Source organism: Achroia grisella, unplaced genomic scaffold (assembly GCF_030625045.1).
Source record: "Achroia grisella isolate CSIRO2021 unplaced genomic scaffold, CSIRO_AGI_Agris_v1 utg2183, whole genome shotgun sequence".
Taxonomy (NCBI): domain Eukaryota; kingdom Metazoa; phylum Arthropoda; class Insecta; order Lepidoptera; family Pyralidae; genus Achroia; species Achroia grisella.
Window position 1 is genome coordinate 1098022 of NW_026712719.1, and position 19704 is coordinate 1117725.

The 19704-nt window shown below is 33.5% G+C and overlaps 1 protein-coding gene across 1 annotated transcript in view; it reads right to left on the reverse strand.

Annotated features, from left to right (window-relative positions):
* The window catches only part of LOC131842436 (cell adhesion molecule Dscam2-like), a 253192-nt gene that overhangs the window by 37074 nt on the left and 196414 nt on the right, over positions 1–19704 (reverse strand). Inside the window, exon 8 of the mRNA XM_059190968.1 lies at positions 2657–2879. Coding sequence (XP_059046951.1) covers positions 2657–2879 — 223 coding nt within the window. The remainder of the gene's footprint in view (positions 1–2656; positions 2880–19704) is intronic.

Below are 19704 nucleotides of genomic sequence, written 5' to 3' on the forward strand. Positions count from 1 at the left end.
TGTGGTTGTAACCCACTCATGCATAAACTAAATATCTCCTTTGGAAAGTTTATACTTTCTCGAGGAGATAAAAACCATCGCTCCTAAGAATATCCTTCAATTCTTGTCCCTGACGGGTCTAGGTAGCGAACTCTGAAAAAGGGCGAGCACAATAGATCTATGTAGGCAGTGCTCCAGATGTTACAGGCACCTGACAATATGGTCTATTGTCTGTATGGTATATAGTATATAGGTGCCCTAATTCGTTAACGACAATAATGTTTTTATAGAAAAATCTAAAATCCATAGCACTGACAATATTATCTGATTACACTAATAATGAGTGCGTAGCGATTTCTATGTTGATTATCGCATGCCTCTTACTTGTTATACTGTAATTATATAAAAAAAACATCTATTCAAAAGAGCAACACACAAGTTTCTTGCTCATTCTTCTTGTGATGAATCTGCATTCCGAATGAGTGGTAGAATCAAAATATGACTATTCAAAAGTGCTTGTAAGAGTTTATTTCAATAAAGATATTTTCTATTTCTATGTTACAGGCACCTGACAAGATGGGCTATTGTCAGGTGCCTTTAACACCTGTAACAACCCAATAAAAAAAATAGTAAGTTGCAAATTGAACATCAAAATCAAAATCCAAAATCATTTATTCATGTAAGACATTTTAGCCGCTTATGAACGAATTTTTTTTATTATTATTATATTTCCTGCCGACCTACGTAATCGTATAAAGACTCGCATGAAATAAATAGTGTATGCTGAATAAATCTGTTTATTTACATTAGTATCGTAATATAGTTTCAGTGGATCCATTGTGTTCGGGTGCAAAGTTACCTGAGAGCATTTTAAGTACAAAGAGGAATAAACATTGTCTGTTTATTTTAGGAAGAAAGGATGACTAGGCTAGCCAACTATTATGATACGTTTTCCGGGATTTAATAACATAAATAGAGAGACATCGTGGGACATGTGGCAGATGTAAAATATTGGAATTATCTACTTATAATATGCATAAAGTGGAGAGAGAGACGCAAAGTTTATTTGCTCGAGACGATACGTTATCATATTGTTATGGAACTCCAAAATCAAGGAAGGGCTTATGGAGCGGCTGAAGGCCAACTTCTGCCTGATAGATACGACTTTAGTCTGAGGGCACCACTAGGGATTCGAACCTCGACTCAGGTTGTAAATTCGATTTCCGTTTGAATTAGATGGGGTATCGATCAGAGAAGTACATTTCTCCCAAATTTGAATCTATTATTGTGAACATGTACAACATTTATTTGAAAAGAATACGAGCTGAGTTTATTGTCAGTTCTTCTCATCTCGAAATCATTCCGAACTGACGGTAGATTTGACATAAATCTGTAACAGATCTACATAAATAAAGATATTTTGAATGTGATTTGTTAGACCGATTGTCAGCTTGGTTATACGTCGCTATATCATGCGTTGCCGTGCAATAGCACGGCAACGCATGATATAGCGACGCTCGACGTATAGCGTTGTTCCGTCCTATTGGACGGAACAAAACATTTAATATAACATGGTATGGCGGAAAGCAAATTTGTTAGTCATTAGGACTGATGACGACCTGAGTTAATTCCTAATGATTTTGCCATGATAACCCAACTGACATAACATCAGGATGATAATCCATCACCTACTGGTGATCCGCCACCGATAGCGCAGTAGGGTGCTATTTAATAATCATCCATTAAAAATACACTCCGACTAATCAATAACAGTCGTGACCCTATGTTTAGACTTTGGGACAATTGTCCCGACACACATTCGTCGGGACACGACATAGTATATGAAATCTGGACATCCCAATCGAGTTGTGACACGTGGTAACCCTAGTAATGGTACTTAAAATTTTCAGCAGAACGTCGTACCTCTGCTTGATCTTTTTATATAGAAGCTACATTAAATTTCTCAAAATGTCATCGTATTTGTTGTCTATAAATGGATAAAAAATGGATATCTTTCTAAATATAGAAATAGCAGTTTCTATTAGCGACGTCGTTGATATTGAATTTATTATATCCTTTTTATTAAAAATGGCAGCTTGTACGGACTGGTCTGCTCTAATCACTATAACTGATTTCCTCCTGATTCCTCCTGAATAAATAAATTGAAGAGTCTATAATGCATGTGAAAGTATATACGGCATTTATTTAACGTCATGATTTAGAAAAAAATACTGTCTGTCTGTTTCTTCTTGCTTCTCTACAATAAAAAACAACATGTGGATGGACTGTGTGAAAGATGATATGATAGAAAGGGAGTAAAGAACGCAACTGCGAAGAGGGATGAATGGAAGAAAAACCATATTACGCCGAGCATGAATAACTGGGTTAAGGAAGAAGCCGATGATGATGATGATGTGGACGCAGACGTGGGTTAATAACATTTTTTTTTAATATAAACTTTTATACAATAAATATAAAAGCGTGTGAGCGAGAGAGCATGGACAGTTAAATGCACATGTACAACCAAATGCAGCCGTAACAACGGCTAGATTAATTTTGACGCGACTTTCAGTCGCAGATAGCTAATGTTGTAAGGAGTAACTTAGTATACTTTTAAATATGGAGACAAATAAAAAAAAAAGATTTTTTATAAACACAAATAAATATAGAGTCAGACCTGGGTATGTGGTTGAGCGTGGACAGTCAAATGCGCGTGTACAGCCAAATGCAGTCGTAGCGTGAGATGACCGTGCGGATTGGCTGCGCGGCACGCCCACCGTCCGCCGTCCGCGATCTCTGCCCTTCTGATGGCGAGGGCATCGTGGGTGCGGGTATACCTACCAGCACCCTCATTGTCTCTGACCTCGCGGAGTACCCCGCCACCTGTCTCGCGGTACCACCTGCAACAATATGGAGATTCGTGGCTGAAAACCAGCGCTGTATAGCTCATTGAGGTTATACTTATATCAGAAACTGCTGAGGCAGCTCCTGTTGCCAACTTTCTATGTCTACACAAAATAAAAAATATTATTATGTGTATTATTTTTTATTTTGTGTATTATTTGTGTTATGTTTGCAATAAATTAATTATTTATGTATAAAATTATGTATCTTATCAGATTACATATAATTTTCAATTTATGTTAACAAAGTTGATGCTAATACAATTTGACGGTTATTTTAGTGTAAATAATAATCTCAGGACAAATCACACAGCGCCATCTAGACCCAAGTTAAGCTAGCTAAAGCTTGTGTTAAGGGTACTAGACAACTGATACACGTACATAGATTTTTTTTCGTATATTAATACATACTATACAGGGTGTCCCAGAACTCAACATCAAGCCGAAACAGGGTGGCAGGATTGATTATAACCATCATGAGAAAAATCAGAAAAAAAAATTATCCCATGCAATTTGAAAACTATGGGCATTTAAGAAAAACCAAATTTCTAGGTTTTTCTAGGTCAAACTGTAACCGTTTATCATCAGATGGGTCGTATGCTTGTTTGCCACCTAAGTGGTATAAAAAAAACCTTTTTTTGTTATTGTGGTTAATTTTTATTCTTTTAAACTTTGGAACCGTAATCCTTAATAACATTTCTAGAACCACACTCAAAAATAATGACACAATTGCCCCAAGATTTCTAAATTTCTAAATGTTAAACTAAGAATATTAAAATTGTCCAATTTGCCGACTTTGAAAATACCTACTTCCTACCTTATTCCTTCTAAAATCCCTCTCTTAAAAAAATTTCATCTTCTATTTTATCCCCTTGGGGGTAGAATTTCTCAAAATCCTTTCTTAGGGGATGCCTACGTCATAGTAGCTTTATGCATGCAAAGTCTCAGCCCGATCGGTTTAAGATTGACAAAGTTTCATACAAACTTTAATCCTCTATTTTATCCCCTTGGGGATAGAATTAATCAAAATCCTTTCTTAGCAGATGCCTACGTCATAACATCTACCTGCATGCCAAATTTCAGCCCGATCCGTCCAGTGGTTTGAGCTGTGCGTTGATAGATCACTATGTCAGTCACCTTTGAGTTATATAATAATAATAATAATCTTTATTTGTCTCAAACAAAAACTAATATAATTGTTGCCCATACAATAATATAATTTAAAACTAATGAAGGAGACAAAACGGTCTATAACTCAGTGAGGGCAGTCCACCCTCTCTGCTATTCTGTTATAGCCTTTATCAGTAAAATAATACAATATGAGATCGATGACAACGATACCACATAATATAATATAATTTGACGACCTCGGTGGTCTAGCGGTCTAGTCTACCGCTTTACGACCGATGGTCGCGGGTTCGATTCCTCGCACGGCACAAACATTTGTATTCATGAGTATGATTGTTTATATCGGTCTGGGTATTTTCTATGTATAATATTGTTAACTATCGTGTGACGCACCATTAATTAAAAATGGTAAAGTCAATAATCATGTAACCTGAAACGGAACGTCAGAGGCCAGAGCCAAAGTAATCTATGTGACATTGACAAGTGGATGACGGACGATTGAACGGAGGCAGCGGGAGTTTTGGAGCGAAAGTGTGGATATTATTATAAAAACAAATAAGAGATAGATAATTGTGAATATTGTAGGCATTGAGGTGTTTCTCTCCCTGACTAACCGGCATTACGCCGAAGTCGTCAGGATACTAGTGATTTTAAAAGTTCAGAAGCGGTACCAATCCCGCCTACAAATTCGACTGTAAGGTAATTCTGACTAAAAGTTGTGGTAAGTGAATTTACGTTAATAACACGCATACCATTAAACGCAGTTTCTCACTTGTTTTATTGAACTTTTGGATGAATTGCTTTCTACATATTAAATAGATTTAGTATGTACGATAACTTGCGAGAGTAATGACATGACATGTAGCACGATATTGAGGTATACAATATACCTAAGAAAGAAGTATTATGAATACATTAAGTATAGAACAACATGGCTATCTAATTAGTTTAAAATACAGAGTAACTATTGTTATGTTATTAATGCCTATGATAGAGTATGATAGGATATCAACAGATTAGAAATAGTTACATTAACTATGTTGACATACAGGTTGAACATGAGAACACATACCATGTTATACATATAAACAGTGTAATGGTATTGCTGAGTTTGTTGCTAATTCACAGTAAATTAGTCAAACTTACTGTTCAGTTTTGTGTGTTTGTTCTATGTGAATTGAATTGAAGAATTGTTATTATTTCTTTACATAGGTACACATATATGTTTGATGATCCCATTTCAGATAAATGACAATCACAGGCATAGTCCAGGTATATGTCTTGATCACCATCAATATATTCTAGTTATATTCCCAAATTGAGACACTGTCATATGTATATATATTATATTGGTTGATACTTTGATATGTGTTTATTAATGAATTAATAAAGCATATTAATATAGATAGACACAGTATATTGTTGACATAAACTGATACCAGCAACATAACATGTTATATTTCATAATATTAGATATTAAAGACACTTTAGATGCTATCTCATGATTAGCTGTGAAGCTCTCAGTGAAAATAGTACTTAACTCTGATAGTACAATTATTATATTTATTTCTTGCTGTGTTTTGAATTTTATACATATAGCAATGGCTAACAATTGGTAGTAAACTCCAATGTTAAAAAACCGAATAACTGTAAACTATTATTATTAATAGTTCCTTATTTAATCATTATTTAGTATAAAATCCAATTGAGATCTATTAGGATCCTCAAGGTTATCATAATCATATGATATTGATTATTAATGTGTTGAAAAAGCACCTAGAAATGATATCCAATTCCTCAAAGGTGTCATATTATGCTGGAATTATATATTATATGTATGCTCAGATTGAATGTATTATATGTTTGAGCAATTGGTTCACTTCTTTGATGCTTCTCTTGAAATTCATTAGAATGGCCCTTAGGAGCCATTGTTGATCAATAAAGGTACTTAAAGGTCCTGTGCAGGTACCTGTAGCTATGTACATTTGTCATTTGAGACAATGTTTAGTAAGTGAGTGTTGGAATTTATAAAAGCACCACATTAATATGTGACATGTTAGAAAGTGATAGATTACAGGTAAGACTATTCTTACATGGTTCAGTTTTATAATTTATGAAGTTGTCTTTTAACCTAAAGAAAAGCTTTTGGTAACTCCAGAAATGAATGTTGTTGGCTCTTGATTGTATTATTGATTGTACTAAGAAACTATAAAGTGGACAGATTCATTGTTAAATCTGTATTGGAATTGAAATGTGAACCAAGGAGGAAATCATTGTTTAAATTCAAATTGTATTATATATTTGTGAAGTACAGATAATAAAAAAAAAAAAACAAGTAGAATATATTATTGAATATTAATATAAATAAATGTATATCAGAAGATAATAACTGATTTAAAGCATTCATGAGTTAATAATGAACTCATCTTGAAGTTAGCACATGGATTGTGTCAAACAGTGTGGTCTAGAATTGTGAAATTTGGATAATAAACTTTATAATTCAGATATTATGGCAGGAAAATGGAAATAAATGAGTGCATAGCACTCTTTTGTTGTATATAGGTATGGACAGATGGGAGAGAATTAAGTGAATACATGTAAACTGTAGTATTTTTAAATGGTTTATGTAACTTACCTTTTATGTATTTGTATACAACAGGATTATAAAATATTTTATGATTTGACTAATGAAGTTTCTGTATATTAATTAGTTATTATTAAATAGTCTCTGTGGGAGGCAATGTTAAGATATTCAAAGTACATAAGCTTTAAAATTATTATAGAGGAAAATTATGAGACACAGACAGACAAGATTGTTAGGAAAGTAAAGAGATATGGATATTCTAGAAAACTTTGCGGATGACCTTGGTAATGTGGTTATTAATAGGCTGCATAATTGTCCATGCATGGAAATTCGTTCCCATTCTATACAACCGTTATATATTTATGAGAATTCCTGATTGTTGGTGTTTTATGCTATGCCTTTATAAGCATGTGGTTTGTTTTATGTAATATAACTTTGTTACCAAAGAGGATGAGACTGAAGTTAGTCGGTTTTATGAAGATAGCACTTCTATACTGTGGCAAGCTTCCAATTATCTTCTGTGAATCTACTGTACTGTAGAGGACAGTGCATGGTGATTTCGGTATAGCTGACAGGAATATATAAGTAAAAAAAAAAAAAAGAATAGGAAAAATCCTCAATATCTTGTGAACACAAGTTAATCACTGCAAATGTAACTTAGATTGAAAGTGAGATGTTGGTATCCGTTGGGATGAACAGTGATTCACAAGCACAGTATCAGTATAATTTATAGAAGAAAAAAATATATAAATAGTAATGATTCAAAAGAAAATTGTATCATATGTACAGGTATAAATACATATAGTAATGCCTATTTAACATTTAAATAGTATTGTGATTGATTGGATTGTAGGACGCCATATAATGAAATGAAAAATTTATAAGCCATATATATATATATATAAGAAAATGGCAGAGACGACAGACAAAAGAAACGTAGGACAGCAGAAAAAAGATAAGCAGATGACATAAGAAAAAAAAGGAAACAGCAGGAGAAGACTGGATGCAAACTTCCATAGAGAGAGACATGGATAGTCAGTATGGACGAGCTGGTTTATGAATATGGATACTGGCGTAATTTATGAGATTTTTATATGGTTTACTGATGGATAATAAACTACTTTATGAATAGCATATATGTAGAATGAAAAATAAATACTGCATGGTCTAAGTTGTAAGTTTTACATGTTATAGAGAATTATTTGTTGAGAAAATGTTTGCGAGCTGAGCCATTGTTCTTTAATTATAATGGTATTATAGTGAATACAAATTTAAGAAGCACAGGTAGTTAAAAGAAAAACAAAAACAAAAGGACAATTGATTGTTGTTAAATGTATGAGCATTAAAGTTTTGAAAAGTGTACATGGGTATACTAGATTTAAGTTGAAAGGATCCTATTGAACCTATAACTGTTTTAAGAGACCTTTATATCCAATGCAAATAAAATGAGAGACAATATAAGTTGTGGAAGTAAGGCTATATCTGTCAATTTAATCCCAGGAATATATAAGAAAAGTTAAATATTGTTAACAATAGATTACAGTTTACAGTTATAAATTACTGTTGTAGATGGTTTTGCCAATTTTATTAATTTCTAGTTAACCTTTGTTAAATCTTGAGATATTGTATCTATTAAGATTTTAATTGGTTGAAAAAAAAAGAGTATAATCGAAGTGTATAATGCTAAATTAACGAGCATGTAAGAATTGTTGGTATACATGTTGACTCAATTGACTGGAATATGAGATTGGATGTGTTGTATTTAGACCATTGTCACTTTTGACATAACTGTTGAGTTGAAGTAAAATAAAAGTGTTAACTAAGGCTTTTAATAGTAAACTCATCAACATATAAGAATTGATGTTGTCACCTGCATAGCATACGAGAACGGATGTATTAAATAAGTGAGGGTGTTTTAATGTTGAATTGTACAAAATTACAGGTGTAGAGATATTGGAAGTTTATAATAATAACGGTGATGTTGTTTTCAAATATTTGGTTGATATTGATCAGATAAATAAGATTGAATTAAATTTAAAGCGTTGTCTTTGACGACGACGGAAGTTAAAATTTTTATAAGTAATGATCAACTCAATCAAATGCTGGGCATTTGATTCCATAGATTAGTCTGAGCACCTATATGCACTTGTATGTGTGGCTGAACGCCCTTTGGAGAAATCGGATTGACTATTGTACTAACTAAATAGTTTAAATTGAAATTAATCCTTTCAGAATTGATTTTATGTGTCTGTTGTAATTAATGGGAAATTAGAAGAGGTGCTAATTTATAGAACCCAGACACCGTATACAGACACTTTAGAAATATTATGAATAAAGCGCTCGAGGTGTACAAGATAGTTACACTGCAAGATTGTAGTAAGGACGATCACAAGGTAAAATTTGATACACCTCTATGGAAAATAGTCGGTAAATATACGCGGTGAAGAGTTGCACATGAACGAATAGATCTGAAAGATTAAGGAATGCTAGTGATACAATGATGAGTTACAATCTATGACAAGCTGAATTATGAGCAAAATGGCTAATAGAACGGGCGGTTGATATGACAATGAAAAATGATTTGCAATACTTTTATGAAATTATGAGATTAATATAATAATCATATGACTATGAATACGATTTATGGATTTTAAGGTAAATGATGGTGATTTAGATTTGATGATATACTGATGAGATGATTGCGCTGAGATCGCGGCTGATGGTTCCGTATACGTTAGTTCACGGAGAAAATGGGGATCCGCGTGTGCTCAATGCGACGTACAACGAACGACTCGCTTTTTGTTGATGCTACTCAAGATTTGGTAGATAATAATAGGAGTAGGGTATGTGGTAGTAATATATTGCATGTTCGTTCAGAAATTGGTAGATACTAGATATATATCAACCAGATATATAATTCGAATTTGGTACATAATTAAATTGAATTAACTTATGATTAAATGTTATAAAGTCCTTTAAAGCGTTGGAGAAATAGTAAAATGGAACCAGGAAATCCAGTTCTTAAAGATATGTAATAGAATAAAAAGTAATAGTAAATTTTGATGGGAGTGCATATAACCCATAGTTGAGTTGCAATGTAGAGCACTTGAGGCTGAAGTAAAAATAGCATAGTACCATAAAGAATATGACTAGTTGGAGGCCGTAACTCCTTGCGTGCGCAAGCGGTGAATGCCTCATTGAGAAAATGACCAGTTGTTAAATATTTGATGTGTTTCAGTTGGAGGCCGTAGTTCCTTGTGGCGGCTGAGTCTAATGAGAATCTGACCAGTTTGAGGCCGTAGCTCCTTGTGTGGGCAAGCGGTGGCTGAGTCTAATGAGAATTTGACCAGTTTGAGGCCGTAGCTCCTTGTGCGGGCAAGCGGTGGCTGAGTCTAATAAAATCCAGATCTGTTGAGACCGTAGTCATAGTGGGCAATCGGTGGCATTTTTTTAATGTTTTGTTTTACAGGTATTTCACTAATTAGCTAGGCAGCCGTGTTTGCAGAGATGCTGACTAGTACCTGTGAAAAATTAAGTGATACAACTTAAGGCGGAAAAATATAACAAAGACTGAATTCATGATGGTGAAATGTAATGTGTAGTTGTCAGTGGCAACTTTCATATTTTAAGTATGTAAATTATCTCAAACTAAATTTTATATGATTTTAATTTTATTATATTACCCGATGTTAACTGTTATGATAATATCGAATGAGGCCCTTCGATAACGTTGGATGGCCGAAGTGGCTACGAATACCATCGATTAAATATAAAGCGAATAGTAGGCTTACTAAACTCACGTTCGTTTGACGAAAGTTAGTAATTCGTTTTATGGAAATTGCGCAAGGTTTTACAACAAACTCCCAGAGTCTGTACTCAATTTGCCAGAAAAAAAAATCAAATGTGTCATAAAATATTTTCTTTGTAAAATAAAAAAAGCTTATTATAAAATTGAAGAATTTATAAATGTCATCATTTATAAATCAGTGTTTTTTAGAAAATATCTAACTTGAAATTCATAGCGCTGTCAATGTTGTCTGATTGAACGGAGAGTAAGTGCGTAGCGGTTTTTATGTTGATTGCCGCATGCCTAATCCTTGTTGTTAATTAAATATAAATAAATCAATATTTATTTAAAAGAGCAACACACGGATTTCTTGTTTATTCTTCTTGTGATGAATCTGCGTTCCGAATAAGCGATAGATTAAAAAAAACTTGACTACTCAAAAGTGCTTATATTGAGTTTGTTTGAATAAAGATTATTTCTATTTCACATTAATCTGGAACAGTGCGTTTTGGTTTATGTTAAACTGGTGTTGTAAAGAAAATTGAGATCAGTATCTACAATCATTTATAGTCCCCTAAATGTACAGGGTTCAAAGGGTGCAATAGATTAGTTGACCAGTGAGCTGATGGTATTATTAAGTAAATCATAACTGAAATTCAATGAATTATGTTATATTAAAATAATTCTCTGGTAAATCAAGAGTATCATCGAAGTAAAATAGTAGTAGTAGTATTGAGGGTATTAGAATCACTTGAATAATATTGACCTGTTATTTTCTATTGGTGAGGTGAAGGCAGGCAGCGATTTTGTTCTAATTTTATGTCACGAGAATATTACTTTCTCTTTATATTTTTTTCTCTATATATGTAGGTAATTAAGTTTTACCTTTTGTAATGTGATATGTTAAATTTATCCGTTAAAATATTCATGATGAGAAATGTCAAGTTCTATTTTGGAGGTATAAAAAAAATGCAATGTTCATAAGATCGGAAACTTACATTGTGATGGTGATATGTTACAGTCTGACTCATAGAAGTCAATCACCGCCAAATAATTGTTTGTTACTCTAAAAGGTTGTTCATGTTCTTGGGTGATTTGGATTATGTAAATTAATATATGTTATGTTATATTTTGTGCATTTCTGAATGCATGCCGAAACTTAGCTCTGTTAGTATTGATTTTAGATTGTAAACCTTTTGAGAGTTAGTATACTGTCAATGTTGTGAAAGTAATGTCTATCTATAAGTAATGTATATGTCTATGTCTATCTTTAGTTTATTTAGTTTAGTATTTGTTATATGATCTTATAGACACTATATCCTTTGATAAGCATGACTACGCTCATCAGTTACCTATGTGTCTGGGCCAGACACTATTGCAGGATGGCCGACTGTTAACTATCGTGTGACGCACCATTAATTAAAAATGGTAAAGTCAATAATCATGTAACCTGAAACGGAACGTCAGAGGCCAGAGCCAAAGTAATCTATGTGACATTGACAAGTGGATGACGGACGATTGAACGGAGGCAGCGGGAGTTTTGGAGCGAAAGTGTGGATATTATTATAAAAACAAATAAGAGATAGATAATTGTGAATATTGTAGGCATTGAGGTGTTTCTCTCCCTGACTAACCGGCATTACGCCGAAGTCGTCAGGATACTAGTGATTTTAAAAATATGTATGTATTTACGAAAAAAAAAAAAATATCTATGTATTTGTAACAGTTGTCTAGGACCCATAACACAAGCTTTAGCTAGCTTAACTTGGGTCTAGACGGCGCTGTGTGAATTATCCTGAGATTATTATTATTATTATTATTATTATTAGATTGTATTGTATAATAACACAAATCATCCAATTTTCTTAAAAAACAACATAATATAAACTTCGACCGCGTGAAACGGCAGGCAAGGTTAGTATATATACAACGAACGTATCTATACAACGATATAAATAAAACTGGAGTGTCTGTTTGTAATATTGAAATAACCGTTTTTTACTACATGCATATGAATATAAATACGGTACATAAACAAAAAATAATATTTTTTATAATTTTTGTCTGTCTGTCTGTCGGTCTGTTTGTTGCGGCTAATCTCTGAAATGACTGGACCGATTTTGACGGGACTTTTCTTGGCAGGTAGCTGATGTAATAAGCAGTAACTTAGGCAACTTTTATTTTAGAAAAACAAAGTTAAGTTCCACGCGGGCAAAGTCACGGGAACAGCTAGTTATTAATATGAGCAAGTAAGAAATCTTTCGTAATAAATGCCCATTATAAAACTTTCTCCGCCCCTACACAAACAGGGAAAGTAAATATCGCTTACAAAAATATAGCAAAATTTGACATTAATGTCTATTTTTCGTGTGTTACTTAGAGATCGGTTGCTAGGCAACGGCACGCGCGGTCCATCATTAGTGTTTCAAACAAAGGCGGGAAGCTGCCTACATACGGCCGCATTTCACAGTCCTGAGGTTTTCTAGGTAAATATTTTTACAGGAAACTAGTTGCGCTCTCGACTTTATGTGCGTGCTGTTCAGAAAAAAAAACTTTTATCTCTATGAACATATTGGATTAAAACAAACAGTAAATATTTAAACATTATTAGTCAGATCGTGACCACGGCTAGTGCAACGTCGAAACGTCGAGAGAGGTAAATACCTTTATTTGCCATAAAATTATTCGTGTCAAGACCCGGTTAATAACGTACATTAAACACGAAAATTAAAAAAAAAAATGTGTTGGGACAATTCACATTGTTCAAAATAAGACCTGCCATTGTATTTCTTCACCTTTATATATATACCTTTATTAATATACCTTTATTTGCCATAAAATTATTCGTGTCAAGACCCGGTTAATAATATAAATAACGTACATTAAACACGAAAATTAAAAAAAAAATGTGTTGGGACAATTCACATTGTTCAAAATAAGACCTGCCATTGTATTTCTTCAATACTACCTTTACACTTCGACGGTCACAAGTTTGATACCCGAAAATACAAATATTTTATTCATGACCAAATCTGCCTGTATTGTTCTGCTGTTTTTCAATGTTTATGATTGTGTAATTACTAGCTTTTACCCGCGGCTTCGCTCGAATTAGTATCGGAAGTCATTACAATAGAAATTAATCAATATGATGAATAAGTTTTATTGCTTGTAACATTACTGGCTGATGGCGCTAAAGTAGCGAAATGTTGATATTTTATTTATATATTTTTTTATAAAATAAATTGTTTTTTTTTTATAAAAAAATTAAATTTTAAAAGTATATTTCTTTTTATTTTTTTTGGGATTTGTGCTCAAAATTTGACGATGATAATCCCATCGTACTTATACCAAATAACAAAAATAAACTAAAATAACAACTAAAAAACTTAGGCTGGATTTCACCAATCGTAGTATAAACACGTTCAAGGAAACGGAGTTCAGCGTGAACTTGAAAAAAAGAACGACGTTGATCTCGTTTTACTTTAAATGAATTCACCAGTATACAGATCGCGTTTACCATAATGAAGTTTAGATTTTCATTAGGTCACAGTGTTACACGCTAATAAAATAATATTTGATGTAATGGGTAATTTAAATAAAATAATTCTAAGAACTATTTGTAATTCAATCATGTGATAATTAGGATAAGTTTATTAATTTTTAATTTAATAAGTACCGTCCATTTTTTTTTTACACTACTGGCAATTTTCTTTTTATTCCCGATATTGTATTGTCAAAAATTTGATTGATCACTGTTTGACAACTGACAGCTGCTTTAAATACGTTTAAAGAGTTAACCGTAGGAAATCAGACGTTCAGAATTTATAAACGTGTTTAGCGAAATTTGTAGTGGTGAAATGCAAAATGAAGCTTTGAACACGTTTAAACGTTTTAATGCCGTTCAGTTTGAACTAAACGTGATCAGTTTCTTTGGTGAAATCCGACCTTAAACTAATAGGATACCATCCCGAACAATAACTTGGCTGCATCGGAAGTTGGTTCTGCCAATATTTCATGGAATACTCCTATGTCTAACCTAAGTTTAAAAGTAAGTAAAAAAAAAAAATAATAATGTGTCGGGACAATTCACATTGTTGAAAATAAGACCTGCCATTATATTTCTTCAATACCACCTTTACACTTCGACGGTCACAAGTTTGATACCCGAACAATACAAATATTTTATTCATGACCAAATCTGCTTGTATTGTTCTGGTGTTTTTCAATGTTTATGATTGTGTAATTACTAGCTTTTAACCGCGGCTTCGCTCGTATTAATATCGGAGGTTCTTCTTCTTTATTGGTTCCTCAAGACTGAGGGTCGTGACCGCCAGGAATGCTCCTTCCAACCAATACTCTCCAGGCATTTCTATCCTGTGCTAAATGGACCGCCGACTGTATATTTTGTTTGACTGCTTCTCGTACAGGATCAGTCCAACGTGCAGGTGCCCTACCTCTGTCCCTTCTACCGTCCACGTGGCCTAACATTATTATTATTAGTATCGGAGGTTATTACAATAGAAATTAATCAATATGATGAATATGTTTCATTGCTTGTAACTACATTACTGATATTTTATTTATATGTTTTTTTTATAAAAAAAAAATGTTTTTTTTAATAAAAAGTATCCCATGTTCATTCTAATATCGCCAAGAAGATGTGTACAAAATTTCATGATTATCGGTTCAGTAGTTTTTGCGTGAAACCGTAACAAACGTCGCTACTTTCACATTTATAATACTAGCAAAATTATATTTTTGATACTTTGTAACTTATATATAAGTTTGAGTAGCGTAATCATAATATTAATATATGTACTTTAACAACAAATGGAGTAGTAATTTTAACAACAAACAAGTATTGTAAACTGTAGACATTTAATATTATGTTGATATAAAATATATATGCGATAAAAACCATCGCTCCTAAGAATATCCTTCAATTCTTGTCCCTGATGGGTCTAGGTACCGAACTTTGAAAAAGGGCGAGCACAATAGATTTATGTAGGTTGCAGTGCTACAGGTGCTACAAACATCTGACAATTGGGGAGAGGGGATTGTTAGTAATGTGGACTCATAATCCCATTGCTAGCAATGTCCCATGTCAGGTTGACCTCCACGCGGTTCCCCCTGGAAACAATCGCGACAGAATTTCTGGTAAATTTGTCACGATTGGCTCACTGACCTGACCTCATGCTCGTCTTATCATCCTCCATTGGTGTCCCGCCAGCGTAAACCGTTAGCGCAAACTGAAGAGGAAACGCCGCCTCACATCCTATGTGGTTGTAGCCCACTCATGCAGAAACGAAATATCTCCTTTGGAAAGTTTACACTCTTTCCCGAGGAGATAAAAACGATCGCTCCTAAGAATATCCTTCAATTCTTGTCCCTGACGGGTCTAGGTAGCGAACTCTGAAAAGGGCGAGCACAATAGATCTATGCAGGTCGCAGTGCTACAGGTGCTACACATCTGACAATAGCCCAAACAACCCAATAAAAAAAAAAAAAAATAGCGCAGGCGGGTGTACCATTCCATTATCATCTATAAAAAAAAACATCTGACAATAGCTCAAACAAAAAAATTTTTTTTTTTTTATCCTTACTAATATTACAGATAACATAAAAAAATTATGTTATCTGTGATATTAGTAAGGATAAAAAAAATATAAGTATGTTTTTTTATACCTCTATGGTGGCAAACAAGTATACGGCCCATCTAAGTAAAATAAAAATATCTTTATTGACAGTCTGTATTGTAAGTCTATTACAGATTTTTATGATATGTCAAATATACCGTCAGTTCGAACTGAGAAGAACTGAGAAGAAATTTAACTTCTATTCAAATGATCTTGTTACAACCTGACCTGATTACAACAATACATATTCATCTAAATATATATAACTCAAAGGTGACTGACATATTGATCTATCAACGCACAGCCCAAACCACTGGACGGATCGGGCTGAAATTTGGCATGCAGGTAGATGTTATGACGTAGATATCCGCTAAGAAAGGATTTTGATAAATTCTACCCCCAAAGGGATAAAACAGGGGATGAAAGTTTGTATGAATCTTTGTCAACTTTAAACCGATCGGGCTGAAACTTTGCATGCATAAAGCTACTATGACGTAGGCATCCCCTAAGCTAGTTTTAATATAAATTAGAGAGAATGTAGTTACCACTAGCTCATGGTATTATTATTGTCAAAAGGTAATCAAACGTTCCGTAACCCGAAAAGAACAGCCTCCACAAGCAGCAGCCGTTCACGAGTATGACGGAAGAACCAGCTAATATTCCACCAGCTGTTAATACCAAAGCTAAGAAGATTTTATATAGTTTTATGACGTAAAATTACCATGTAGTACCAGTTTGCCTTATGGTTGACTGCTAGAGAATGCCCTAAGGTGTTAAGTGCGCCATATGTACATTTATATATTATACTAGCTATTCCCGCGACTTCTTCCGCGTTGAATTTAACTTTAATTTTCTAAAAAAATATATTTTTCTAAAAGCAGTCTAAGTTACTACTTTAGTCCCGTCAAAATCGGTCCAGCCATTTCAGTGATTAGCCGGAACAAACAAACAGATAGACAGACAAAAATTGTAAAAAATGTTATTTTGGTGTATGTACCACATTTATATTCAATAAAAATTATAAAAAATGTTATTTTGGTGCATATTCCGTATTTATATTCATATGCATGTAGTAAAAAACGGTTATTTCAATATTACAAATAGACATTCCAATTTTATTTACATGTATAGAATAGTGCATTATAGTTAAAATACACTGGTTAATTCAATAACAACTAGATATACATATAAAATATAACATAGTCTACAGTATTACAAATCCTGAAAAGTTACGCGTACTTCAGTAACGTATAGCTTTAGCAAACAGTGTTAAAATATTTAATACAAATCACATTCCTATTCCTCGAGCAGATTTCCTCAAACTGAGCGAGTTGCTTCATCAGCAGCTCACTTATTTACGAGTGCAAACATTACTGCTGCCACTCACGCGTGTTGAATGCCAAATTGTGAAAATTTCATGTGGAGACATTTTTGATTCATATGCATGTGTAGTCAGATGTGCAGATATAGTCATATCTGTCGTATATATAAATGGAAATCAATTGCTGAACGTTACCAGTGTATAAGCGGATGATGTTTTAGAGAATCGAATATACTCACCGTTGCTTCTCAATACATCTACGAAAATATTATGTATGCCAGGAAAAACATTGACAGTTTCAAAAAAGTAGGTGATTACACTAATAAAAGCTTACGTAATGTCAACGAACTAGTTTTACCTAAGTGCCGTTTGACGAAAGTTAGTAATGCGTTTTATGGAAATTGCGTAAGGTTTTACAACAAACTGCCAGAGTCTGTACTCGATTTGCCAGAAAAAAATTCAAATGTGTTATAAAATATTTTCTTTTTTAAAAAGCTTATTGTAAAATTGAAGAATTTGATTATATGTTTTTGTTAGATAATAATGTTTTTGTAGAAAATATCTAATTTAAAATTCATAGCGCTGACAATGTTATCTGATTGAACAGAGATTAAGTGCGTAGCGGTTTCTATGTTGATTGTCGCATGCCAAACCTTGTTAATGTAAATATAATTAAATCAAATTTATTTAAAAGAGCAACGCACAAGTTTCTTGCTTATTCTTCTTGTGATGAATCTGCATTCCGAATGAGCGGTAGAATAAAAGAACTTGACTATTCAAAAGTGCTTATATTAAGTTTACTTGAATAAAGATTATTTCTATTTGATATTATGTTATGATATTGATCTTATAAGGCTTGGTATCGACACGGCCGTAGTCCCGGACAGACTGAAGTGTGCCAAAGCTTCAGAACACCATCAAATAATAGTGTATAAGGGAAAAGAAGAAAACCTATAACTACTACACACATAGTTTCGTGGAGAAGGTGAAGGGAAGAAAAAGAATAAAAGATTCTAAAATTAAACGCAAAGGGGCATGGACTCAATGGGCTATGGAAAGCAAAGGCGTAATATAATAATAAAAAGAAGTAAAGAAGTGTATAAGCGGAAGTTTGGAATTGCTGCACTTGGCAATGGTGATCTAGCGGTTAGTTGCTAGCAAGTTTGATTCCTCGTAAGGTATAAATATTTCTATTTATGAGTGTGATTGTTTGTATTCGTCTGGATGTTTACTATGTGTATTATATAAATTCATACATATTATACATAAATACCCAGACTGATACAAACAATCATACTTATGAATACAAATGTTTGTGCCGTACGTAGAATCGAACCCGCGACCAGCGGACGTAAAGCGGTGTGCTAGACCGCTAGACCACCAATGTCGTCAATAATAAATAATAATAATAAAATTTTTGTTTGTTCATAATATATTTTTTATTAATCTTAGCACTAAAAGATGTAATTGTTAAACTTCGGTTGCAACTTCTTAATCTAATATAACCGTTGCGACGGACATAGTGCTTTTAGGGTATGTCGTAAAGGGACCGGGCCCGCCCCGAGTCCTGGGCGAGACTAAACATGGTAAGTAATTAACAGGCCCATGAAAGTAAACTAAAACTATTAGCATAAGATAGAAAGATAGAATTACTAAATGATCTACACGCAATCACCAAATGTGAAGTGCAACATCAAAAAATAAAACTAAGAAAACTTATAAAGAGAAAGACAAAGAAAATACAGACGAACAGATGACTTGCAATACTCCTTCTTTGTAGAAGGAATAGATTATAAGCAATATGAATTAAAATAAATTTAACTTAAGGTCACTTTTGAGTTGTAATTTTATTCTACCATCACATTTGGAATACAGAATCATTCAAAAAGAATAGTCATAAATGAATACATATAAATTCAATGTTAATGATATTTAAAATCTGGGATACTGCCCATCTGATAGTAAACGGTTACCGTTGTAACTTATAAAGGTTTGAAACATCAGGGGTATCACGTGCGCATTTCTGACCTTTCAGAGTGTTGTAGGAGATTCCTATCTTCGGGTAGGTATAAAAAAACTTAAGAAAATTGAAAGAAAAGTAATGTATTAACTCACTATTCTGGGGGGAAAGGGGATTGTTAGTAATGTCGACTGATGATCTCTTTGCTAACAATGTACCATGTCAGGTCCACCTCCACGCGGTTCCCCCTGGATACCATCGTGATAAATTCTTGATGAATTTGTCACGATGGGCTAACTGACCTGACCCCATGCTCATCTTATCATCTTCCACTGGTGCACCGCCAGCGTAAACCGTTAGCGCAGGCGGGTGCACCATTTCATTATCATCCATAAAAAAAACTCAC